Source organism: Lissotriton helveticus, chromosome 3_2 (genome assembly GCF_964261635.1).
Source record: "Lissotriton helveticus chromosome 3_2, aLisHel1.1, whole genome shotgun sequence".
Taxonomy (NCBI): Eukaryota; Metazoa; Chordata; class Amphibia; order Caudata; family Salamandridae; genus Lissotriton; species Lissotriton helveticus.
Genome location: NC_136062.1, coordinates 18432895 through 18459537, shown reverse-complemented (window position 1 = coordinate 18459537; position 26643 = coordinate 18432895). Strand labels below are relative to the sequence as shown.

General features: G+C 48.2%; 1 protein-coding gene and 1 pseudogene across 2 annotated transcripts in view; one reads left to right on the top strand and one right to left on the bottom strand.

The window, feature by feature from the left end:
- Nucleotides 1-26643, bottom strand: part of LOC144826195 (glycine amidinotransferase, mitochondrial-like) — a 220606-nt gene that overhangs the window by 96145 nt on the left and 97818 nt on the right. The window contains exon 2 of one of the 2 annotated variants that reach the window (XM_078684584.1): nucleotides 9925-10137. In XM_078684584.1, the coding sequence (XP_078540710.1) occupies nucleotides 9925-10137 (213 nt within the window). Of the gene's footprint in view, nucleotides 1-9924; nucleotides 10139-26643 lie in introns of both variants that reach the window. The other variant, XM_078684585.1, reaches the window with a different exon arrangement.
- LOC144826750 (28S ribosomal RNA) lies at nucleotides 3543-8301 on the top strand (annotated as a pseudogene).

Below are 26643 nucleotides of genomic sequence, written 5' to 3'. Positions count from 1 at the left end.
GACTAATTTGCATATAGCCAAGTTCTGAGCTGGGATGGTGCAGTGAGCTAAAAAACGGTGATGGATCAAGCCCTGATCTTTGGACTGGGTAAGAGTGGTCTGCTTAATTCAGGCACTCTGTTCATCACCACCCCCTTTTCTGAATCATTTTGTCCACCATAAGCGTGGAAGGGTATACTCAGATGTGAGTCCCTTGCTCATTGCACCATCAGGATTCAAGCAAGCCGGGCCGACGATGCCTGAAATGGCAGAAACCGGTCCCCGGTAGCTTGTTTCCTTCCCAGTACAAGAATTGGCTTGGTAGTTTTGGTTTGCCCTGTTCCCATCATGCACTGGGACAGGAACAGACTAATTTGCATATAGCCAAGTTCTGAGCTGGGATGGTGCAGTGAGCTAAAAAACGGTGATGGATCAAGCCCTGATCTTTGGACTGGGTAAGAGTGGTCTGCTTAATTCAGGCACTCTGTTCATCACCACCCCCTTTTCTGAATCATTTTGTCCACCATAAGCGTGGAAGGGTATACTCAGATGTGAGTCCCTTGCTCATTGCACCATCAGGATTCAAGCAAGCCGGGCCGACGACGCCTGAAATGGCAGAAACCGGTCCCCGGTAGCTTGTTTACTTCCCAGTACAAGAATTGGCTTGGTAGTTTGGTTTGCCCTGTTCCCATCATGCACTGGGACAGGAACAGACTAATTTGCATATAGCCAAGTTCTGAGCTGGGATGGTGCAGTGAGCTAAAAAACGGTGATGGATCAAGCCCTGATCTTTGGACTGGGTAAGAGTGGTCTGCTTAATTCAGGCACTCTGTTCATCACCACCCCCTTTTCTGAATCATTTTGTCCACCATAAGCGTGGAAGGGTATACTCAGATGTGAGTCCCTTGCTCATTGCACCATCAGGATTCAAGCAAGCCGGGCCGACGACGCCTGAAATGGCAGAAACCGGTCCCCGGTAGCTTGTTTCCTTCCCAGTACAAGAATTGGCTTGGTAGTTTGGTTTGCCCTGTTCCCATCATGCACTGGGACAGGAACAGACTAATTTGCATATAGCCAAGTTCTGAGCTGGGATGGTGCAGTGAGCTAAAAAACGGTGATGGATCAAGCCCTGATCTTTGGACTGGGTAAGAGTGGTCTGCTTAATTCAGGCACTCTGTTCATCACCACCCCCTTTTCTGAATCATTTTGTCCACCATAAGCGTGGAAGGGTATACTCAGATGTGAGTCCCTTGCTCATTGCACCATCAGGATTCAAGCAAGCCGGGCCGACGACGCCTGAAATGGCAGAAACCGGTCCCCGGTAGCTTGTTTCCTTCCCAGTACAAGAATTGGCTTGGTAGTTTGGTTTGCCCTGTTCCCATCATGCACTGGGACAGGAACAGACTAATTTGCATATAGCCAAGTTCTGAGCTGGGATGGTGCAGTGAGCTAAAAAACGGTGATGGATCAAGCCCTGATCTTTGGACTGGGTAAGAGTGGTCTGCTTAATTCAGGCACTCTGTTCATCACCACCCCCTTTTCTGAATCATTTTGTCCACCATAAGCGTGGAAGGGTATACTCAGATGTGAGTCCCTTGCTCATTGCACCATCAGGATTCAAGCAAGCCGGGCCGACGACGCCTGAAATGGCAGAAACCGGTCCCCGGTAGCTTGTTTCCTTCCCAGTACAAGAATTGGCTTGGTAGTTTGGTTTGCCCTGTTCCCATCATGCACTGGGACAGGAACAGACTAATTTGCATATAGCCAAGTTCTGAGCTGGGATGGTGCAGTGAGCTAAAAAACGGTGATGGATCAAGCCCTGATCTTTGGACTGGGTAAGAGTGGTCTGCTTAATTCAGGCACTCTGTTCATCACCACCCCCTTTTCTGAATCATTTTGTCCACCATAAGCGTGGAAGGGTATACTCAGATGTGAGTCCCTTGCTCATTGCACCATCAGGATTCAAGCAAGCCGGGCCGACGACGCCTGAAATGGCAGAAACCGGTCCCCGGTAGCTTGTTTCCTTCCCAGTACAAGAATTGGCTTGGTAGTTTGGTTTGCCCTGTTCCCATCATGCACTGGGACAGGAACAGACTAATTTGCATATAGCCAAGTTCTGAGCTGGGATGGTGCAGTGAGCTAAAAAACGGTGATGGATCAAGCCCTGATCTTTGGACTGGGTAAGAATGGTCTGCTTAATTCAGGCACTCTGTTCATCACCACCCCCTTTTCTGAATCATTTTGTCCACCATAAGCGTGGAAGGGTATACTCAGATGTGAGTCCCTTGCTCATTGCACCATCAGGATTCAAGCAAGCCGCGCCGACGACGCCTGAAATGGCAGAAACCGGTCCCCGGTAGCTTGTTTCCTTCCCAGTACAAGAATTGGCTTGGTAGTTTGGTTTGCCCTGTTCCCATCATGCACTGGGACAGGAACAGACTAATTTGCATATAGCCAAGTTCTGAGCTGGGATGGTGCAGTGAGCTAAAAAACGGTGATGGATCAAGCCCTGATCTTTGGACTGGGTAAGAGTGGTCTGCTTAATTCAGGCACTCTGTTCATCACCACCCCCTTTTCTGAATCATTTTGTCCACCATAAGCGTGGAAGGGTATACTCAGATGTGAGTCCCTTGCTCATTGCACCATCAGGATTCGAGCAAGCCGGGCCGACGACGCCTGAAATGGCAGAAACCGGTCCCCGGTAGCTTGTTTCCTTCCCAGTACAAGAATTGGCTTGGTAGTTTGGTTTGCCCTGTTCCCATCATGCACTGGGACAGGAACAGACTAATTTGCATATAGCCAAGTTCTGAGCTGGGATGGTGCAGTGAGCTAAAAAACGGTGATGGATCAAGCCCTGATCTTTGGACTGGGTAAGAGTGGTCTGCTTAATTCAGGCACTCTGTTCATCACCACCCCCTTTTCTGAATCGTGAGGTAAGCTAACGCCTGTCCCAGCCTCTGCCTCTTTGTCAGAACCCAATGAGTTTTCTTACCCAAGCTTGCACAGGAACAGAGATGCTTATTCCCAACTCCCCCTCAAGGATGCCCCAGACATCCAGTATTTATCTCGACTCCAAGTCACCCCCACGGGGGAAGGGGGAGTGGATAAAATAATAAACTATGAAGAGACTGGTCCTGGAACCTGGCTCTCTCTTGTCCTCTGTCTTCGTCGTCAGACCAGCAGACTTTTCTTATGAGAGAATCTAAACATGAACACAAGAATTATTGACTGTTATTCCTTTCTATCTGTCCTTAAATCTATCCTTTGAACATCTCTTTCACCTACCCTTAGTTCCAAGCGCTGTGCTTCTCTCCTGGTTATTCTTAATTAAATCTTTTTCATTTTATCTTTTCTCAACTCAGTAATACCTATTAAAGAATAACAAGAGACTTCTATTAACTAGTTTTCTTCCTTAACTATTTGCTAAATACTTTCTATCTATGCCTTTTCACGTACTTTCTCGAGTAGATCTTTCTCTCTTCTATGTTATTCTCCTTTTGTTTCTTCTTCACTGTATTATGTGTATTTACATCCAAGCTGTTCTATTTCTACTATTAACTTTATATTCTCCTTTCTTATATTACAGAGTGCTGAATTTAAGCATAATACTAAGCTGAGGAAAAGAAACTAACCAGGATTCCCCCTGTAACGGCGAGTGAAGAGGGAAGAGCCTAGCGCCGAATCGCCGGCCGGCGGCGGGCACAGGAAATGTGGCATACAGAAGACCGACTCCCCGCGTCGCTCAGGGGGCTCAAGTCCTTCTGATCAAGGCTCACCCCGCGGACGGTGTTAGGCCGGTAGCGGCCCCGGTGCGCCTGGATCGGGTCTTCTTCTAGTCGGCTTGCTTGGAAATGCAGCCCAAAGCGGGTGGTAAACTCCATCTAAGGCTAAATACGTGCCCGAGACCGATAGCTAACAAGAACCGTATGGGAAAGTTGAAAATAACTTTGCAGAGAGAGTTCAAGAGGGCGTGAATCCATCGAGAGGTTAATGGGTGGGGTCTGTGCAGTCCGCCCAGAGGATTCAACACTGCAGGAGTTCCGGATCCCCTCCACGGGACCGGCACCCGGGCCCTACCCGGCCCCCACAGGGCGCATTTCCTCTGTGGTGGTGCGCCGCGACCGGTTCCGGGTCGGCTGGGAAGGCTTTGGGGTGGCAGGTGGCCCTCCGCTCCGGCAGAGGGTGTTACAGCCACCCTGGCAGCAGCTTTGCCGTGTCCGCGGTGCCGAGGGAGATTCAACTGCCTACGCGCCCTCCTCCGGGCACCCATCTCCGGCAACCGCTCGGGGGCGCCGTAGTGGTTGAAGGGGGATGGGCCCCCGGCTCCCATCGCAACTGTCAACTGGGGCAAACTGTTCTCAGTGCGCCCCAACCGTGTCGTGCCGCTGGGTGGGGAGGCCCATGCCGGGTGCCAGGGGTCTGCGCGATGTCGGTTACTCACCTGACCCATCTTGAAACACGGACCAAGGAGTCTAACACCTGCGCGTGTCAGAGGGCCAAGCGAAACCCTGTGGCGCAATGAAGGTGAGAGCCAGCTGAGGTGGGATCCCGCTGCGCTTCCAGCGGAGGGCGCAGGACCAGCCCATCTCGCCCGCTCTGTCGGGGAGGTGGAGTATGAGCTTGCATGATAGGACCCGAAAGATGGTGAACTATGCATGGGCAGGGCGAAGCCAGAGGAAACTCTGGTGGATGTCCATAGTGTCCGACCTGGGTATAGAGGCGAAGTAGTAGCTGGTTCCGTCCGATGTTTCCCTCAGGATAGCTGGCTCTCGGAGCCCCCAGTTTTATCCGGTAATGCGAATGATTAGAGGTCTTGGGGCCAAAATGATCTCAACCTATTCTCAAACTTTAAATGGGTGAGAAGCCCAGCTCGCTGGCGTGGAGCCGGGCATGGAATGCGAGTGCCTTGTGGGCCACTTTTGGTAAGCAGAACTGGCTCTGCTGGATGAACCGAACGCCAGGTTACGGCGCCTGATGCCGACGCTCATTATACCCCAGAAAAGGTGTTGGTTGATATAGACAGCAGAACAGTGGCCATGGAAGTCGTAATCCGCTAAGGAGTGTATAACAACTCACCAGCTGAATCAACTAGCCCTGAAAATGCATTGCGCTGGAGCGTCGGGCCCATACCCGGCCGTCGCCATCTCTCAGAACTGCGAGGGCTATGCCGCGATGAGCAGGAGGGCCGCTGAAGTGAGCACGGAAGCCCGGGGCGAGGGCCCGGGTGGAGCCACCGCAGGTGCAGATCTTGGTGGTAGTAGCAAATATTCAAAAGAGAACTTTGAAGGCCGAAGTGGAGAAGGGTTCCATGTGAACAGCAGTTGAACATGGGTCAGCCGGTCCTAAGAGTAGGGCGAGCGCCGTTCGAAAGGGGCGGGCGATGGCCTTGTTGCCCTCGGCCGATCGAAAGGCAGTCTGGTTTAGATCCCGGAACCCGGAGTTGGGGAGGCGGGCGCCCTCGTGGCATCCAGTGCGGTAACACAAACGATCCTGGAGAAGCCGGTGGGAGCCCCGGGGAGAGATCTCTTTTCTTTGTGAAGGGCACGGCGCCCTGGAATGGGTTCGCCCTGAGAGAGGGGCCCGAGCCTTGGAAAGCGTTATGGTTCCGGCGGCGTCCGGTGAGCTCCTGCTGATCCTTGAAAATCTGGGGGAGATGGTGTAAATCTCACGCCCGGCCATACCAATTTCCGCCGCAGGTCTCCAAGGTGAACAGCCTCTGGCATGTTGGAACAATTTAGGTAAGGGAAGCCGGCAAGTCAGATCCGTAACTTCAGGATAAGGATTGGCTCTAAGGGCTGGGTCGGTCGGGCAGGGGCGCGGAGCGTGGCTGGGCGCGTGCTGTGGCTGGACGAGGGGCCTCCCGCCGGTGTGTTGGCAATTCTGGAAGCGAGCCGGGCCCTTCTTGTTGATCGCCCCAGCTGCGGTGGTCGCCTCTCCCCGGGCCACGGGGCCGGCGTTCTGCCTCGGCTGGCACCTAGCAGCTGACTTAGAACTGGTGCGGACCAGGGGAATCTGACTATTTAATTAAAACAAAGCATCGCGAAGGCCCGAGGCGGGTGTTGACGCAATGTGATTTCTTCCCAGTGCTCTGAATGTCAAAGTGAAGAAATTCAATGAAGCACGGGTAAACGGGCGGGAGTAACTATTAACATAGCTGTGCTGATGTTAAGAGCAAATGTTTTATCTACTAGAGAATCCATCACTAGGGGAAGAAATCGTACATTTGCTACATGTAGGTATTGTAATGATGTTTGCGAAACAATTGCTCATATTTCAGGCGCATGTCCTAAAATCAAGGACATTAGGAAAAAAAGACATAAAAAAATTCTGGAATTGCTCATTGATAGAGCAAAAAGGTGTGGTTGGATGGCATATAGGGAAACTCATGTTAAGTATAACCAAGGTGAACTACGAAAACCAGATGTAGTGTTTACTAAAAATGGTACAGCTGTAGTGATTGATGTTTCAATTCGTTATGAAAACTCACAGAATTCCCTTGAATTAGCATTTGAGAGTAAAGTGAAATACCATCAGGATCTGTCACAGCAAATAAAGATCTCACAAAATGCAACACTGTAAAATTTCATGGCTTTATCGTTGGTATTTGGCCTCAATGTAATGATGTTGTTCTGGCTGATTTAGGTCTACAAATGTAATTCCCATTCAAGAAAAATGTTTGCCTGACTACTTTAATCGACACTCTTAAAATGTGCCTAGTATTCATGGAAAATTGAGTATCAAGCTTATACTGAGATCTACACTTTCTTGCAGCACACATGTCACACTTATGAAGCATTTTGTTTTAACATATAGGTTTATAGTTGACACAAGATTTAGTATAGATGTGAATTTTATAAATGTGAATTTTTTGAATTTTATAGATGTGCATTTTCTAGTTAGATGTGCAATTTGTAGATGTGTATTTTTATAAATGTGTGCTTATAACAATTTAGATATAGTTGTGTACATCATACTTATTAAATGTCTTGAATGATGAATAGGTCTCAAATAATCTCATACACATAATTATCACACATTGATTATTGATGTCCTGCTAATCATATTTTAATTTCTCAGGACTGTTCGTAGACAGTTTTAAATTGTTGGAATAGTACTGCAGGGTGTACTATCTCTGGCCTATACGTGATCCCAGTTCCAGTGAGGACAGCGTTTGGTGTGGCTGTACTCCAAGAATGTTGTATTGTTGGAAGCAAAACCGAATTGACGCTGATGGGCAGCATAATAACCCAGAATGAGCCACCGCGAGGTGGTACAGAAATAGCCAAATGCCTTGTCATCTAATTAGTGATGGACATTAATGGATGAACGAGATTCCCACTCTAGTCTGGCACTGTGAAAAGTCATGAGAGGTGTAGGATAAGTGGGAGGCCCTCTGGCCATCGGTGAAATACCACTACTCTTACTGTTTTTTCACTTAGGGGGTGAGCCCTGTGGAGCTCTCGCTTCTGGCTTCAAGCGCCCGGCGCCCGCCGGGTGCGACCTGCTCCGTGGCAGGTGGGGAGTTTGACTGGGGCGGTACACCTGTCAAACTATAATGTAGGTGTCCTAAGGCGAGCTCAGGGAGGACACAAACCTCCCGCAGAGCAGAAGGGCAAAAGCTCACTTGATCTCGATTTTCAGTATGAATACAGACTGTGAAAGCGTGATCTCACGATCCTTCTGACTTTTTGGGTTTCAAGCAGAAAGTGTCCGAAAAGCTACCACAGGGATAACTGGCTTGTGTGGGCCAAGCGTTCATAGCGATGTCGCTTTTTGATCCTTCGATGGTGGCTCTTCCTATCATTGTGAAGCAGAATTCACCAAGTGTTGGATTGTTCACCCACTAATAGGGAATGTGAGCTGGATTTAGACCGTCGTGAGACAGCTTAGTTTTACCCTACTGATAATGTGTTGTTGCAATAGTAATCCTGCTCAGTATGAGAGGAACCGCAGATTCAGAAATTTGGTGCATGTGCTTGGCTGAGGAGCCAATGGGGTGAAGCTACCATCTGTGGAATTATGACTGAAAGCCTCTGAGTCAGAATCCCCCCTAAACCGTAACAATACCGCAGTGCCGGGAGTCTCGGTTGGCCATGGATAGCCGGCCTCTCTCGTGGGGCCGTGCGTAGAGCCGCTCCTTTGGGGACCGGAGCATGGACGGAAAGGGGCTGCCTCCATTGTCCTTAGTGCACCGCATGTTCGTGGAGCACCCGGTGCTAAATCATTCGTAGATGACCTGATTCTGGGTCAGGGTTTCGTAAGTAGCAGAGCAGCTACCTCGCTGCGATCTATTGAAAGTCATCCTCTGAGCCAAGCTTTTGTCTCTCCATGCGTGGGTACCCACGGATGCCCTCTTCCACCATACCCAGGGGTGGGTCCCTCTGCCGCCGGGCCGGCGGGAGGGACGCGGAAGAGGTAACGGGGGCTCACGGGAGGCCGCCTCCACCTCCCGTGAGCCCCAGTTGGGTCCTCCCCTCCCATCCCGGCCCCACCAGGGTGTGGGGATGGGGGCCACCACCATCCCTTGCGGGTTGGCAGGGTGACCAGATGGCCTGGGCCTCCCCTTCCCGCTGCTCCCAGACAGGTTGGGCAGGGAGGCGAGCAGTAACCACCCAGGGGAAGGAACCTCCTAAGCAGCTGCCTCGGTGCGCCCAGCCACCCTTGTTGGTCTGCAAGGGCTACTGGGTATGGCACCCCCCAGGCCATCTGGGCGCTGGGCCGTCCCGGGCCTTCTGGTCGCATGGCTGCACGACCAGATGGCCCTGCGGGCTGGGTGACCAGGTGGCCCTGCGGGCTGGTGGCCGGGCTAACTCCAACTTTTGTCCCTCCCCAAAGTTCTGTAAGCCCCCATGTAATAGTCAAGAAAAATGGGCTCCCTGGGCAGTCAATCGGGGCGAGGACGTGGCGGGGCTTAACCCTCCTTGGTTCCAGCCGAGGGTACAGGTGTTTGTGACCGGGGGTCCAGAGGGGCCTGGGGAGGGTCTCCAAGGCCTGGCTAGGGTTTTGAAGCTGGTACCAGGCCCGGGATTCATGCTGCATCCCGGGGTCCCAAGCTGCGGGAGCCCCCCGTCCTGGAAGCCAGCCGAGGGTCTGGGCGCTGGTGATGGGGGTCCGCCGGGGCACGGGGAGGGTCTTCCCGGCCTGGCTAGGGTTCCGAAGCTGGGACTGGGCCCGGGGCTTGTGCTGCGTCCCAGGGTCCCAGGATGCGGGTGCCCACCGTCCTAGAAGCCAGCCGAGGGTCAGGGCGCTGGTGACGGGGGTCCACCGGGGCCCGGGGAGGCTCTTCCCGGCCTGGCTAGGGTTCAGAAGCTGGAACCGGGCTCGGACATCGCGCTCCGTTCGGCAGGCCCCGGGGTGCTGGAGCCCCCCATCCTGGAAGCCAGCCAAGGGTCCGGGCGCTAGGGACAGGTGTCCACTGGGGCCTGGGGAGGCTGCTTTCAGAAGCAGGGGCCGGGGAGCAGGGGGAGCTGGCTTTATCCGCTACGCTGGCAGAGCTGAGTTTTCTGCCCACCCCTATCCTACTTCTATAGTTATGTATGTCGCTTAATTGAAGACCCACTCGATCAATATTTGAGATGACATGACAAATGCTGCCTTCAGGGATATCGCCATATTTGCTGACATACCAGCCAGCTCTCGCCGGGCATCTTGGCTGACGCTATTTCCGGCAGGCAGCATGCTGACTGCCTGATGGCACTTGCAAAGAAGGAGCTGGCGTGGCTCCACCATCAGGAAGGCTAAGGACCACATGACTTCTCCCCACCTTTTAACATTGAGGAGGAAAGCAGAGTTTAGGGGATGTGACGTTTTCTAACAGAGGTACAGTCACTGTTCATCTCGACATGAGGCCCTAACTAGACTTCATACACTTACATATCTGCTGAATGATAAACAACTCACTGATAAAGGCAGACCTTATTTACATCAATTGGTTCAGATTGTTACCTTAACTTCCACTGAGAAAGGAGGCACACAGGCATTTTCAGCTCTTCCCACAATGACTTCCTCTAATGGGTCCCATTCATTATATGAGCACACGGGTGAGTCCTCTGGGACAGGGTCTGTGACCTTGTCATCAGCAGCACAAGGACTCTGGGATGCGGCTGCTGCTTGGGTGCTCTGGAAAGTTTGCACCCATCCTGTAAATCCTCGACTCAACTAAGAGAGAACCAGACAAAGAAAACAATAACAGTTAATAACCATTCACAAACGATGATCCGAAAACACAGAGCACATGGTGAAGTCTTCATATGGTGAAGTCACCGTTCAGCTAGGCTCGCTCCGTGCCCTGCAGTGGATGAACGTTCAGTACACGGGGTCTCCTTGTTAATGCATTGCATCCATACCTTCATAAACAATGTCAATAATAAGCACAGGCATAGGAATTTAGTTGATGTTCAAAGCAAGGAAGAAAATGTAGACCAGTAATTCTTTTACATAGAAAGATGTCAGTATCATACCCTAAACACACACTAAACATAGTTCCTATAGATCACAGTATAAACATAAAGTTATAAAACCACAAAGTGATTTTAAGAAATACATAGGTGCATGAGCCACAACAGCAGAGCTAATGGGCTGGCCTGATGCGTGGTTTGCAGATTGGGATAGTGCATGTGGATTTGGATGTGACCTATCATGCTGCATTGCAAATTGTACATTCGCAGGGGCCCACAAAACAACCTACCTAATCAATATTAAATAGGATCGTCGTAATTGCGACTCATTGTTATTGGAAGCAAATGCAGGTATATATGCCTGCAAAGGACCTGGGGACAACTTCACCTTCCCCAACCCAGGGCCATTAACTTATTAATGGTTTGCAACCTCAACGGTGCCTGCAACCCATATTACATTCAATTGCAAACATCAAACAGAAGATGAAAACTTCTTTCATGTTCCCTCTAATTTGTGAGTCGTAAAATTTCACATAAACCCTAATAATCTGATTCATAAAAGTGCTTTAATGTTATGATGCACTCATGACCTCTGTTTTTGTGACTCGCAGACTTTGTGACTGCAGAATACATTTGTACACAAGGCTCCATACGTCTCAGCATTAAAATGTAGCCAATCTTATGTGTATCAGTAACAGCAACTCAGTGATTGCAGCGCTGTGGTAATGGCTCAGTTGCTAGGCCATAGTAATGATTATCTATTACAAATCTCTATGACCCCATCTGACGAATCTGCACATAAACTGCTGCAAAGATTGTACTGCATAGATGCGACAGACGTTTTCTGACCTGTCTCAGACCAGGCTAGTCTGGGCCTGATTCACAAAGGTAAGGAGTAAGTTTACTACTTTCTGTGTGAACTCAATACAAAAATAAGCTACATATCTACACCCAGAGTAAAGCAACTTGCTTACTTGTGTGGGTGGGTGACGTCCCTCCCAAAACCCCTCAGTGACCTTCCCTATGCCCCTCTTACTCCTCCATAATCCCACCCCTTAGGAGTAAATCTGCCCCTTCTCCCGTTCACTCCCTTGTGTCCCTCCCACATTTAATACTAAAACATATACTTACACGTGCAGAGACTCTGCAGTCGGTGCAGAAATCTCCACACAGAAAAGTATAGGTAAAACTTACATTTCGAAGTATGTTTGTAGTGCATTTTTCAGTACTACAAAACGTGCTACCAAGTACAGTTGGGAATCAGGCCCAAGGAGTTGCAAGAAGGAAAACTCAGTGACCTCTCAGGCACTGGCCGACGGCGAGACAGGTAGCTGCTATTCTCTCTTGTGAGAAACAGAACAGAACACAACTTCTTCAGTGACCCTAAGTGTCATGCCTCTTTCTTCATTAAACCTAGACATTCTGTTTGTGTATCTCACTTTTGCAAGTTCTTTTTCACCACTGGTTTCTCCCCTTCTCTATAATTTCTTAGGTTTCTCTTCCTCCTTCATGCTCGCTTTCTGCCTTCCCCTTACTCTGCTTCAAAGTTTGGTGATGAAAAATAGGTCTCGGTCACAAAAAGCGAGTGCCCAACTCCTGCATTAATTCGGCACTACCTAGTAATCATATGCAGTGAGGGCGGGTGGGATTAGATGTTTTGCAGAATGAAACACACATCAGTGAATACTCCCCTGGCACCATTAGCCTCCAGCTGTTCATTAAACGAAGGTATGTTTTACGGTAATGTATATTATGTTTGCATAAACAGCCCACTTGGGCGACTGTTTTAGAATGGTGCTGCATTGGAATTGTGTGGGATTGTGACTAATTATTCTTAAATTAGTAAAATAGCACGAGAAAGCAATGAAGTAAAGAAGTCCAAGCTTAAATTGATAACAGCTAAGGGTGCCTAGATCAGATTTTCTTTGTAAATCCATTGTCTGTGTCCTTGCCACACAGTTAAAGAATGCCCAACCCTCGGTTTAACCTTCACTGTGTTTCAAAATGGCTGATAGGTTTCCTACGTGATCTAAAACAGAACTTTGTTACATGATGTTAATCTTTACTAAAGATGTGATTCAGTGTGCACTGATAAAGTGTGACAATTGCCTCCTTTGTCAGGGAGTGCTTAGGGTGGGTGTTCTACCCTTTGATGTGTTTACACTCAACTTGACCCTACCGATAAGTTAATGTGCATGAAGACAAGGAAGTGAAAAATACACCAGCAACTGTGTCCCGGAAATAACACTCGCATTTTTATATAAATTGTCCTTATCGTACAGCAGGTTTCTCTGTGATTCTTAGGGACAGGATTGCTTTCCAAATCAGAATTTGTCCCCGGGGCAGTCGACATAGTTGCAGAAATGATATGCACGGTCCTTCGGAGACTCTGTTATCCATCTGATAGGTAGGGTTGGACAAGAGCAGGGACACCGGTTCAACTGTTTCACTGTGGGACACTAGCACCAGGAACCGCTGACCAGGTCCATGGTGGAGCCGGCGGCCGCGTTGCCAAAGAAATGGAGGGATCCAGAGCCCAGAGCAGCAGAAAGAAACTCGTTCAAAGCGAGTATCGCCCAAAACAACTGTGGTCAATACGAGATCTAGAAGCTGTGACTAAAAGTACAGTCAACGCTGCTGCTTGCAGAATCATGAGACGTAAGGCAGGAACAAGCATTGGTAAAGCCAAGAGGCCTCTCCTATACAAGAGTTATTGGCTTTGGCAATGTGTTTTTGCCATGTTGTACACCAGTGTGGCTGCTGTTCAGCAAGCATGACTAGAAGTTAGTGTTGGGGAGTGTCCAAAAGTGGAGTGTGGAGGCATGGGGGTGGCACACTTGCTGCAGGTCACTTGTTGGACCCTATATTTTCCAACTTGGGTTCCATTAAGGTTGTGTCATCTATCCCCATGGCCTGGACAGACCATTTTATCATCTCTTTCTCCCTGCAGTGGCAAGGAAGACCGGTTCTGAATTGTCCAGTACCAGTCTTAAAAGTCCCTGGCACAAGCTAGATACTAATTATTTCTTGGATGTACTGTTAAGCCTTAAGCCCCAGTTACCATCAGACATTGAGGATGCAAATTTGCAATTCCAAAAGTGGCTGACGCTAGCCTTAGACAGCTGCATCCCTGCCAAATTGAGTGTAAAAAAAGAGGGCAATTTAATCCTTGGTTCAATGACTTGCTGATTAAAGCTAAAAAACACTGCAAACAACTGGAGCGCGCCTGGAGGCACACCTATGTTGCGGAAGCAAAAAATAAATATAGGGCATCCATAAAGCTTTATCATAAATCGGTCCGGAGATCCACAGCAGAGTTTATAGCAGCAAAAATGTTGGCGAGCAACAACCCCTCTAAAACTATCCTTACCCTGCTTAAGGTCATGAAGAGTTCTGGGTTGAAGGTGGACTCTCCTATCACCTCAAATCTTCAGTGTAATGACCTGGCCCGATATTTTTTGAACAATGTAGAAAAGATATATGAGAGTCTCCCTCCGTCCACTGGCACCACAGATCTCATGGAAGGGCATGGGACACTGGATCCACTGGGGTCAGTGTTCTCTTTTCTTTTCCTTTACTGTCCCTCTCTGATTTTCAGTCCCTCTGCCTGAAAATTAAATCAGGCTCTCGTGCCGACCCTTTGAAGCCTGCCCACTTTCGTCAGTTTCATACTCTTATTGCGCCAGTGAGCAGGGATTTGGTTAAACTATCCCTAACCACTGCATACGTACCAGTTACTTGGAAGCACGCCAAAGTCATACCTCTTCTGAAGAAACTGTCCCTGGATCCATCCGAGTTGGGTAACTATCGTCCTATATCTCAGCTGCCCTTTCTTGCTAAGACAGTAGAAGCTCATGTAAATGCCATTCTACCGGAGTTTATTGAGAGAAATGATATACTAGATTCCTCACAAAACTGTTTCAGGTCTCGCCACAGCACCGAATCTGCTCTGTTGACAGTGACGGAAGAAATCCGTGGTAACCTTGATGTCGGTAACTCTGCAGCCTTGGATCTGTTGGACTTAAGTGCCGCCTTCGACACTGTTTCTCTCGTGATACTTTTAAATCGCCTTCAGGAAATTGGAATTAGGGGATTGGCCTTGGCTTGGCTGCGTTCCTTTCTGGAGGGCAGATCCTTCCAGGTCCTGGTGCCTCCTTTCCGCTCTCTGGAGTATGCCCTGCAACAGGGGGTGCCACAAGGCTCAATCTTGAGCCCCTTACTTTTCAATATACATATTCAACCCCCAGCAGTGGTGGCTAAAAGCAGAGGGTTGTCGTTGGTGTCATACGCTTATGACACCCAGTTGGTTATTGCCTTCTCTAAGAATTGTAACCACAACCTGGTCAAATTTAAGGAGGACTTGCTGGTGATTGCGGACTGGATGGCTTCAAACTACCTACAGCTGAATGCCAGTAAGTCAGAAATTCTGCTGTTCGGGAGGGACCATGATTTGTGGTCTGAGCAATATTGGCCAGATCGTTTAAAACCTGCACCCTCGCCTAAAGAGGCCGTTAAGAATCTCTCTTTGGATCGATAGAGGTCTATTCTTTGATACTCAATCTAAATCAGTAGCAGGGACCTGTTTTGGGCTCCTGAGAGGTTTAAAACCTCTACTTGGCTTATTTGATCCATAAATTCGGCAGACCATTATTCAGGCTACTAGGTGCCAATAAGTCCATTATCCGACTCTTGCAGAGAATACAGAACGCAGCACCTTGTATTCTCCTGGCACTTCCAAAATCCTGTTCTGTGTCTAAATTTTATCTCAACTCCATTGGTTGCCAGTGGAAAAAAGAGTGCAGTTTAAGACACTATGGGCCCCATTAGGATGTTGGGCGGATCGCCACCGCCATGCGGGCGGTGGCGATCCGCCCGACATCCTTCCCCGACCGCCACCCATTTTCCCCGCCATATTACTATGGCGGGGGGACGCGGTGGACGGAAAGACCGTCCACCGCTTTTCCACCCGGTCAAGGAGTTGACTGGGCGGAAAAGGGTTTCATATGGTGGCGGTGTCTGTTAGACACCACCATCCATATTAGGGTGAAGGCGGGGACATGCTTGTGGGGCCCGTTGCGGGACCCCAGGGACTCCGGGGGTGTGGGGGGTGCCCATGGGGGGTACCTATGGTACCTCCCTGCACTTCACTGTACAACGTGACAGGCACCGCACGGTGCCTGTCATGTTGTGTATTGAAGCGCACGATTTGCATTTTTAGCATTGCGGCAGGCGGTACTTTCAGCACCGCCCGCCGCATTGTAAAAAAATGTGGGATGCGCCCGCCAGTGTTGCGGGCGCATCATAATGGCCACCACGGGACCGCTGCCCTTATGGCGGGCGGTCCGGTTTTACGCCGGGATGTATGTGTGGCCCACAGGATTCTAACTCAGCAAGCACTGCCGGGGCTGGCGGCTTTACTAGCCTTTTATGTTCCTCTTCGTTCTTTACGCTCAGCTGACCAAGGGCTGGCATGCAATCCCCGATTCTTAAGAGCCAGAGCTGGTGGCCGCGCTTTTAGAGTGCTGGCGGCCAGATTATGGAACTCACTTCCTGCCTCCATCAGAGGGATTCAGAATCATCTTGCCTTTCGCAAAGCCATAAAGACTTTGCTTTTTCCGGCCTAAATCCCTTTTAACCTTTACAGTCTCTAGTCTTTGGCTGCGCTGGGACGCCCTGTTGCTGGGACAGCCATGTGCATTAGAAATCCGACAATAATAATAATTATTGTAGAGTTGAGTAGAGTTCAATGGCAGAAGTGACAAAGAGTGCAGTTTCTCAAAGTGGAGTGGCATATAGTGGAGTGGGGTGGAAAATGGTGGGTTGGAGTGGATTGGGGGTAGTGGAGTGGATTGGAGTAGATTGGATTGGGGTAGAGTGTGTTAGATTGAGTGGGATGGATTGGAGTGGGTGGACTGGGTGGGGTGGATTAGGATGGATTGGGTTGGTTTGGAGAGCTGTGGATTGGATTGGGGTGGATTAGATTAGAGTAGGGCTGTTTGGAGTGATTTGAATTAAAGTGGAGGGTGGTGGACTGGAGTGGATTGGATTGGAGAGGGCTGCATAAATCGGAAAAGTGGAGTAGACTGAACTGGGCGGGGTGGACTGAGGTAGGGTGGGGTAGATTGGACTGCAGGTAGGGAGCTGGATTGGAGTCAGGTGGACTGGATGGGGTGTATTATCTTTGAGTAGGGTGAACTGAAATGGGGTGAATTGCTTTGGCATGGGTGATTTGAGTGTTTGGGTGGATTGGGTGGGGTGGACTGGATTGAGATGGGGTGGATTGGATTGAGGTGGATTGGACTGGGGTGAGGGAAATTGGATTGTGGTGAGGTGGACTGGATTTGGGTGAGGTGGACTGAATTTGGGGTAGGTGGACTGGATTGTGATGAGGTGGGGTGGGGTGGATTGGAGTGGACACATTGTTTTGGGTTGGAGTTTGGCAGACTGGAGTGGTGCAGATTTGAGTGGGCAGTTTGTTTCTGACTGGAGCTGAGTGGGGCACATTGTTTTGAATTGGAGTGGGGCACATTGTTTTGGGTTGGAGTGAGGCATATTGTTTTGGCTTGGATTGGGGCAGACTGGAGTGGTGCAAATTTGATTGGGCAAATTGTTTCGGAATGGAGTTGATTGGAGTGGGGCAGATTGTTTTGGATGGGAGAGAGGCACAAATTTTGGGATTGGAGTGTGGCAGATTGTTTTGGATTAGAGTGAGACGGATTGTTTTGGACTGGGTGAGAGAGATTATATTCAGTGGATTGGAGGGGGTAGATTGGACTGGGCTGGATTGGTGAGGGATGGATTGGATTGGGGTGATGTAGACTGATTGGAGTGGAGTAGGGCGAATTGGAGTGGTGCAGAATGGATTGGAGCATTTTCTTTGGATTGAGTGGGGTAGATTGAAGTGGAGCAAATTGTTTTGATTGGAGTTGGTCAGGTTGGGGTGGGGCAAACAGTTTCAGATTAGAGTGGGGCAGATTTTAGATTGGAGCAGATTTTTTTAATTAAAGTGGAGCAGATTGTTTTGGACTAAAGTGGGGAAGATTAGAGTTCAGAGATCGGAGTGGGGCAGATTGGGGCAGACTGGGGTGTACTGCAAGATTATGTGTTAAAGCATCAAAAATTAAACATAAGAAAGAAACAATTTCACTTTGCAATAAAATAATCCTTCTTTTTTTTAGACCTGCACCCATGAGCAAAAACAAAAGAAAACTTGAGTACAAGGTGAGAAAAGAAGACTTTGCAAAATAAAAGAAACGTAACTATAGAAAATAAATCTTTTCAATTTTGCTTGTCCTGCTGGACACGTTTTTCCCACTCACCCGTCTTCTGTGTACAGGGGACTATCAGTTAAACAGAACAAAACAGTACCTCAATCACATCGGGAGCAGCAGGCAGGCACTGATTAAGCTGAATCAATCAGTGCTTGGTCTCTGCTCTTCAGAGAGGAAAGGAAATGATGTTAGCCCTGCCTTGACCGATTACGAGTGCTACAGCAACAAAAGACGGACATAATGCTGAGTAAATCAAACATTTACCCCAAGTCAAGAGAGCTGGATTAAATCCAACTTTCTTTTCATCAGTACGCCATCCCCCGTTTGGAGCCAGCCGTATGCAAATCAGGCTTGTGGTATTTATGGGCTTTTAATAGCTAGTTTTTAAAAGTGCTGTGAAGTCTTTCAGACTATTTGATGAGTATATATAACCTATAGGGCAGATGCACTGGGGGTATGCCTTTGTTGTTGAAACAATGGATGACTCGCTGTTTATTTTACGAGAGCAAGTTCTTTTAGTTACCCTCCAAATTCTTGCTCTAATCCTCGGTTGTAGGAGGAGCGTTTTTTTTTGTCCTCATACGCCAAATGATATTTCTGAAGTACATTCAACTGTAACCATCCACTTACAGCAGATATACCCGGGAATGTTGTAAGACTCCGAAGATCTTATTGGAGGCACTTTTTGCAGATACCGTGATGAGGTAGTAAACAGTTCAGTTCTTCTATCTGGCCACCATGGAACTGATCTTAGGGTATATTTTTCCACAAAAAAGGATAATCATTGGACATTGATTTTTATAGCCTATCTAACCAGGCAATGCACGGAGTCCAAAAGTGCTTTTTACTCTTCCGCATTATGCTATCTAATTTCAAAGTATGTTTGATTGCATTAATCCAGTCTAGGTAAGTTGGTGCTGTATCTTTTATCCAAAATTTACAGATTTCTCTACGAGCTAGAATGATTAAATAAAACATCAACTTAATGTCATCTCAAGAGATTAATTCGTAATTCGAAGTACTACCAAAGAATATAAGTAAAATACTAACCTGTATATTAAATTTCAACATACTTTTCATACCTTCAGATACCGCACACCAAAATTTATGCAGAACTGGAGATGTTAAAAACATATGCAAATCGTCCGCTTTTTCCAGCTTACATTTTGGGCAGCAAGGGGTACTGCCTTTTGAAAATTTAGCAAACTTAGCGGGGGACCAATACACTCTGTGAAGAGAGAAAAAATGATTGCGTTTTAAATTGGCAGGAGAAACTGTAGTGTGTAGTATGTCAAAGGATACTTGCCATATCTTCTCCAAATCGACATCCAAAATATGATCTCCCCACAGTTGAGCTGGCAGAGTGAAATCACCATTGTCTGCTTCCAAATGGCCCAATAGAGGGTTGCTGTCCTTATCTTCCTGTTTTTTCCTTGAAGTAAATCCTCCAAAACGTTTGTTCTTCCTACTTGTGCTCCTACTGCCTGACTCCAGCTCTTTTTTTGAAGGTATTTAAACTTAGATAGATTGTTTTCTGTCATGCTAGAGATCTCCTCCCATAATACAAGCATCCCATCAGGCATTAGCTGAGACCAATGCTTAATGTCCAGGTCCAGCAAAGGTTTTGCGAGACTATCCTTGGTTCACTCTGGGGAGCCAGGGGAATCCCAGATAGGAGCCATAGCTGTATGGTATGCAAGTTTCAGAGATTTCCTTACTCTAGCCCAAGTAAAAGCCATATCACTCAACGTCTTCAATCGGACCTTTTTAAAAAAACGCGGGTCACCATATTTATATAGGAATCCATTTAAGCCCCCTTGGATTCCTATCAGCATTTCCTTAAACATTATGCCTTCTTCTGAACCATCTGGAGCATTAAAAAGCAAGATCCCTGCTTTAAGTAGTAAGGTCCACGCATATAGCTTCAGATCTGGGGAGCACAAACCACCTTTGCTTTTTTTTCCTGCGCAGTGTCCTCCATGAAATCCTGATTCCCTTTGAAGACCATACAAAGGAATTAAATTTAGCTTGAATTGATCGGAGCTTTGCTTCGTTGAACGCTAAGGGGAGATTTTGAAACAAAAAGATCAGTTTGGGGAACAACATCATTTTTATGATGTTTACTTTTCCGATCAGTGTGAGAGGAACAAGAGACCAGCCCTTTAAAGATTCCTTAATTTCTTTCTTTGCTTTGTCTAAATTTCTGTCCGTTAATTTTGCAATATCCTGGGTGATTTGGATACCTAGATATCTTATCTCCTGTTTTAAAATAGGGAGCTGAATTTCTAAATTCCATAGCATGCATTCTGTTTTGGCCTGATTAATCTGATAACCAGAAAGCTGACCAAACTGGGTTGCTGCACTGTATATTAACGAGATTGCCTGTATTGGATCTGAAGTATACATTAACATATTGTCTGCATATAATGAGACTTTCCCAATTTCTGAATTTAAAAGGCACAATGTTTTTATCTTGCCTGATTTTTTCCGCCAGGGACTCAATATATAAATTAAAGAGCAGGGGCGAAAGGGGGCATCCCTGTCCAGTCCCTCTTTTGATAGTTATGGGTGTTGAAAGATTACCGTTAACCAATACTTTAGCAGTGGGATGTTGGTAAATTGCAGATATGGCTTTACAGAAATTTTTGCCCAGATTGCATCTTTCTAGTATTCTGGTTAAATAGACCCAGTTAACACGGACAAACGCCTTGGCGGCATCGAGCGTGATAATGGCCATAGGCATTTTATAAAGGGATGCTATATCAATCGCCCCCACTAATGCTTGGATCAAGTTCTGGATAGATTCGCCCTCTAACAAATCTCTTCGGCAACACCATTCAATCTCTCTGCGAAAATCCCGGCGAAGATTTTATCGTCGCGATTCAGCAGAGAGACTTGCCTATATGAATCACATAGGGACGCAGATTTAGATGGTTTAAGAATTAGCACTACGGTTGCTTCATTCCATGTTGAGGGGATATTCCCCCCTTCCTCAAAGATAGAGGAAAACAGCCTAAAGAGTATTGGGGCAACAACTGGAGCCAACATTTTATATAGCTCTACTGGCAGCCCATCAGGACCTGGGGCCTTACCTCTCTGGCCTGAATTAACTGCAGAGAGGACTTCCTTCAAATCTATCCTCCCATTTAAGTTTTTTGCTGCTTCATCCTCAATTCTCCGGACTGCATATTGTTCTAACCATTCTTGAATTGAAGTGTCCTGGGTAAACAAGTCTTCATTATACACCTGTTCGAAATGACTAAAAAAGGCTTCTTCTATGTCAGATGTGCTATCTGAAATTACACCCGTTACGTCAGACATTATCCCCTTAATTCTATTCCTAGCTTGGTCCTTTTTAGCTTTCCATGCCAAAAGCTTCCCACTAGCTTCCCCGTACTCGAAATGGGCAAGAGAGCTGGCCTGCCACCGTTTCTTGAGTCTAGCGTCCAGTACCTCTTCTAATTGAGATTTACATAATGCTAATTCTTGCAGAATAACTGGTTTACACTGTTGGTTCTGATTTAACAGATCTTCTTCTAGCCTGGCTATTTTCACTTCTATTTCAGACACCTTGGTACTAAATCTTTTATGCCTCGTGGTTTGGATAGCCAGAATCACTCCTCTCAGAAAGGCCTTATAAGCATCCCAAGCTACTTCAATTGGGGCGGTTCCTAAATTTTGCTCAAAGAATCCCTCTGACTCCTCTATGAATTTTTTTTTCACATCATCTTCCAACAGGATGCTTCGATCTAGAGTCCACCTCTTCCTACATTGCGGTCCCGAAAGCTTTAAAACTAAGGAAATTGCCGAGTGATCTGAGAGATGACCGCCTAAATGCTTAACCTCCTTGACCTTTCCTCCAACTCCTCCGAAATCAGGAAAACATCTAGCCTTGATTTGTGGCCTAACTTCTTATTGTGAAATGTATACTCCTTTTTTGATCCCCATTTTTTTCTCCAAATATCCACCCATCCTAGTTGATGCATAGCATTTGCCAAAAAAATTCTCGTTTTAGAGTTATATATTGATCTGTCCCTGTATGTTTTATCCATTTGGGGATCTAAAACCACATTAAAGTCTCCCGCTAAAATTAGGGGATCCTTGAATTCTAACAATTCTTCCATCATTTCCCTGAGCGGGAGAGGGTCATCCAGATTTGGACATTAGTACCCCGCAACTGTGAATTTGTAGGAATGATATTTAATCGTAGCTATGGCCCACCTGCTCTTATTATCAACTCTGAACTTCTCTACTTCTAGGGCTGGGTTCGCTTTAACCAGGATAGCTACTCCTCTTATAGTTAATTGCTGAGAGGTACAGACCACCTCTTGAATCCATTTTTTCTTCTTGCACACTTCCCTCAGTTCTTTCTCTGTGAGATGAGTTTCTTGGAGTATGAAAATCTGCTCTGGTACGTCTTTTATTTATTGAAATATTCTTTCCCGTCTGTGAACTACCCTCAGACCATTTAGATTCCAAGTTAGGACCTCCAGATACATATCCTGGGTTAGTTTAGATTGTATCATTTCTTCTTTAGTGGATGGAAATTATAATTAACTAAGACAATTTGGCGAATCTGACATTTTTTTTCTTTTCCCACATGCTCCCCACCCTGTGTGCATCTCCCATACCCTCCCAAACCCATCCCTCCCTTTCCCCCTCCCTAGTGCTCCCCTGGAGAACCCTTCTTCTTCTTCTTGGCCCTAATTTGGCCTTGAGGCTCCCCTCCTAACATCAGACTGCTTATTTACAACTTATATAGTGAGTTTTGTCCTCCTTTGTATATTATATATATTTTTTCTTTTTTATTCCGTCTTATCCATTTTTTTCCCTTTATTCTACCATTTACCTATGTGGCCTAAAAATGTCGAACCCTGGAAGAACCCAGAAAGAAGAAGGTGGAAGAACAGCAGTAGAGGATCTTAAGGACCAACTTCATTTTAAACCACCCCTTCCTCCTGGGCAGATTCGGAGAACATGGCGGCTAGCAGTAGCAGCTAGTCGGGAGGCTCATGTTCAAGTTCAAGTTCGGTATTTGTATAGCGCACTACTCACCCAGAGGGTCTCAAGGCGCTTGAGGGAGGGTGGGTGCATTACTTATCGAATAGCCAGGTTTTTAGTTGCTTTCTAAAGGAGGGGTGGTTCTGTGTAAGTCTAAGGTGAGTGGGGAGAGAATTCCAGGTTTTGGCCGCTAAGTAGGAAAAGGATCTTCCTCCCATGGTGGATCTGTGGATGCGCGGGATTGCGGCGAGGGCTTGATTGGATGATCGTAGTTGGCGGGTGGGTGTGTAGAAGGACAGTCGTGTGTTGAGGCATTCGGGTCCAAGGTCGTAGAGGGCCTTGTGTGCGTGGGTAAGGAGATGGAGCGTTATTCTCTTGTTGACGGGGAGCCAGTGGAGATCCTTCAGGTGACCGGAAATGTGAGGGTGACGGGGGATGTCCAGTATGAGTCTGGCTGAGGCGTTTTGGATGCGTTGGAGTTTTTTCTGTAGTTTGGTTGTGGTCCCGGAGTAAAGGGTATTTCCATAATCTAATCGACTGGTGACCAGTGCGTGGGTGACTGTCTTTCTTGTTTCGGTGGGGATCCAACGGAAGATTTTTTTGAGCATGCGTAGGATGTTGAAGCATGAAGATGAGACGGCGTTGACTTGTCTGGTCATCGAGAGGGAGGAGTCTACGATGAAGCCCAGGTTACGTGCGTGATCTGTAAGTATGGGTGCTGTACCCAGGGCCGGTGGCCACCATGAGTCGTCCCAGGCAGAGAGGGATGATCCTAAGATGAGGACTTCCGTTTTGTCCGAGTTAAGTTTTAAACGGCTGTTCTTCATCCATTCGGCTACTTCTTTCATTCCTTCGTGTAGATTGGTTTTGGCGGTGTTTGGGTCTTTGGTGAGGGAGATGATCAGCTGGGTGTCATCTGCGTAGGAGATGATGTTGAGATTGTGTTGGCGCGCGATGGATGCGAGGGGACTCATGTATACGTTGAAGAGGGTGGGGCTGAGTGAAGAACCTTGTGGTACACCACAGATGACTTCTGTGGCCTCTGATTTGAACGGGGGGAGGCGGACTCTCTGGGTTCTTCCGGCGAGGAACGAGATGATCCAATCCAAGGCTTTACCTTGTATTCCGACGTTGCTGAGGCGTTGTATGAGGGTGCTATGACAAACTGTGTCGAAGGCGGCGGAGAGGTCGAGTAGTATGAGGGCAACTGTTTCTCCGTTGTCCAGTAGCGTTCGGATGTCATCTGTAGCTGCGATGAGGGCGGTTTCAGTGCTGTGTTTGGCACGAAAGCCGGACTGTGAAGGGTCGAGGGAATTGTTGGATTCCAGGAAGGCAGCGAGCTGACTATTGACGGCTTTCTCAATGACTTTGGCAGGGAATGGGAGGAGTGAGATGGGGCGGTAGTTCTTAAGTTCAGAGGGGTCTGCTGTGGGTTTCTTCAGAAGGGCGCTGAGCTCGGCTTGTTTCCAGCTTTCCGGGAAAGTAGCGGAATTGAATGAACAGTTGATGACATCGCGGAGATGGGGTGCGATGATGGAGTCAGCTTTGTTGAAGATGTGGTGGGGACATGGGTCGGTTGGCGATCCTGAGTGAATGGAGTTCATCAGGCGGATGGTGTCTTCAGTGGTGATTGGGTTCCAGGCGAAAAGGTTGTGAGAGTGCTGTTTTGGTTCGGAGGTGGGTGGAGTGGGCTGTTCATCAGACTGGTTTTCAAAGCTGTTATGTATGTCGGCGATTTTGTTGTGGAAGAAAGATGATAAGGAGTCGCAGAGGTCTTGGGAGGTAGTGATGTCATTGGTGCCGGCGGTGGGGTTGGTAAATTCTTTGACGATGTTGAATAGTTCCTTGCTGTTGAAGGCGTTGTTGTCGAGTCGATCCTTGAATGCTGATTTCTTGGTGGATCGGATCAGTTGGTGGTGTTTGCGGGTGGCGTCCTTGAAGGTGGTCAGATTGTCGGAGGTTGGGTTTTTTCTCCATGTTTTCTCGAGGGTACGACATAACTTCTTGGATTTCTTAAGGTCATCGTTGAACCAGGGGGCCTTTTTGCTGCCTTGTTTGATCTGATGGTTTTTCAAGTGTGCTAATTCATCAGCGCTGTGGGTGATCCATTGTGTGAGTTTGGCGGCAGCTTGGTTTGGGTCCGATAATATGGTAGGAGGGTTTTGGTTTAGTGAAGTGAAGAGTTGGTTGGTAGTGATTTTGTTCCAGTTTCTTCGAGGAATAGGTTGAGGGGGGTTGTGGGTCGTGGTTTTTTTGTAGCTGAAGTGAACGCAGCTGTGGTCCGTCCAATGGAGAGCTGTGGCGTGATCGAAGGAGATGTGTTTGCTGGAGGTGAAAATAGGGTCGAGCGTGTGTCCGGCAAGGTGGGTGGGGGTGTTAACAAGTTGTTTGAGTCCGAGATTGGCCAGGTTGTCCAGAAGGGTGGTGGTGTTGTTGTTGTTATTCTTTTCCAGGTGGAAGTTGAGGTCTCCCACTAGAATGTAGTTCTCGGAGGTGAGGGTATGTGGGCTGATGAAGTCGGTGATTTCTTCGTTGAATTGTGTGCGGGTTCCTGGAGGTCTGTAGATGAGGGTGCCTCTAATTGTGGTCCTGGGGTCGGTGTGGATCTGGAAATGAAGGTGTTCGGCGGACGCGAGGTTTACGTGGGAGCTGGTCGTGATTCGGATGGTGTTCTTATGGACGATGGCGATGCCTCCTCCTGTTTGGTTGGTGCGGTCTTTTCGGATGATCTTGTATGCGTCTGGAATGGCTATGGCGATGTCGGACGCTGATGATGCGTTCATCCAGGTTTCTGTGAGAAGGTTCCAGAGTTCAGTGGCGTGTTTGTGGACCGAGCGGGTGTTCAGCAGGATGCACTTCAGGTGGTTGGGGTCGGAGCAGTGTTTTGAGGCGGAGGAATTGGTGTGGGTCCTGATGCAGCTGAACTTGCATGGCTGGCATGCAAAAGGTCCGTGGGTGTGTCCGGGGGTAGCTGCGCAGCATTGTGGAGAGTGTCCGGGGTTAAGGGCAAGGAGAGTAGTGGCGTCATAAGTAATGCGGGTGGGGGGGGTATTGCGAGGACCAGGGGGTCTGGCGCTGGGCGCAGTACAGGCACGGACGGGCGTAGACGGGCTTACCTTTGGCGCACCTTCGGCGCGCATAGGGCGCGTCCGCTGCGCGCAATAGAGTCTGTCATATGTGGATAGTGGAGGGGGAGGGGTGAGGGGGGAGCAGCTGGGAGGCGGGGGCGGGGTGGAGAGGACGGGCTCCGAGGCACAATAACACCAATATGGCAGCGTAAACGAAACCGGAACCGGTTGGGGCAACAAACAACACGAGTAGGCACACTTCAATTAATTTTTAATCTCGCTGGTAATGCGAGAGCTACGCGATGCGAGGCGTGTACAATATGCAAAGGCTGGAAGACTCGATGAGGCAATGCGACCAATGCCGGCGTCAGGCAACGGAAATAAATAATAAATGCAGAGCGAGCAGCACAGCAATATGGATAAAGACAATAGAAGTAACCAATTAATGCAGAGCGAGCAGCACAGCGATGTCTATATGGGCAACAGGAATACAAATAAACAATTAATGCTAGGCGAGCAGCGCAACGATACCAATGCAGTGTGATCAGCACAGAGATAGCAGCGAAGGGCAGCGGCCGTGGGAGCGACCGCTTCAGACGGAGGCAGGGCGGTCACAACGCTAACATCAGACGGGCGAGCCTAGAGAGTCAGTGGGAGGAGGGAGCAGCTGGGAGGCGGGGGCGGGGTGGAGAGGACGGGCTCCGAGGCACAATAACACCAATATGGCAGCGTAAACGAAACCGGAACCGGTTGGGGCAACAAACAACACGAGTAGGCACACTTCAATTAATTTTTAATCTCGCTGGTAATGCGAGCGCTACGCGATGCGAGGCGTGTACAATATGCAAAGGCACCGAGACACGGACGGCGTTTTTCAGCAGTTTCAGCATTTTCCTATGAAATTCATCAATGTCTGTGTATGAGACA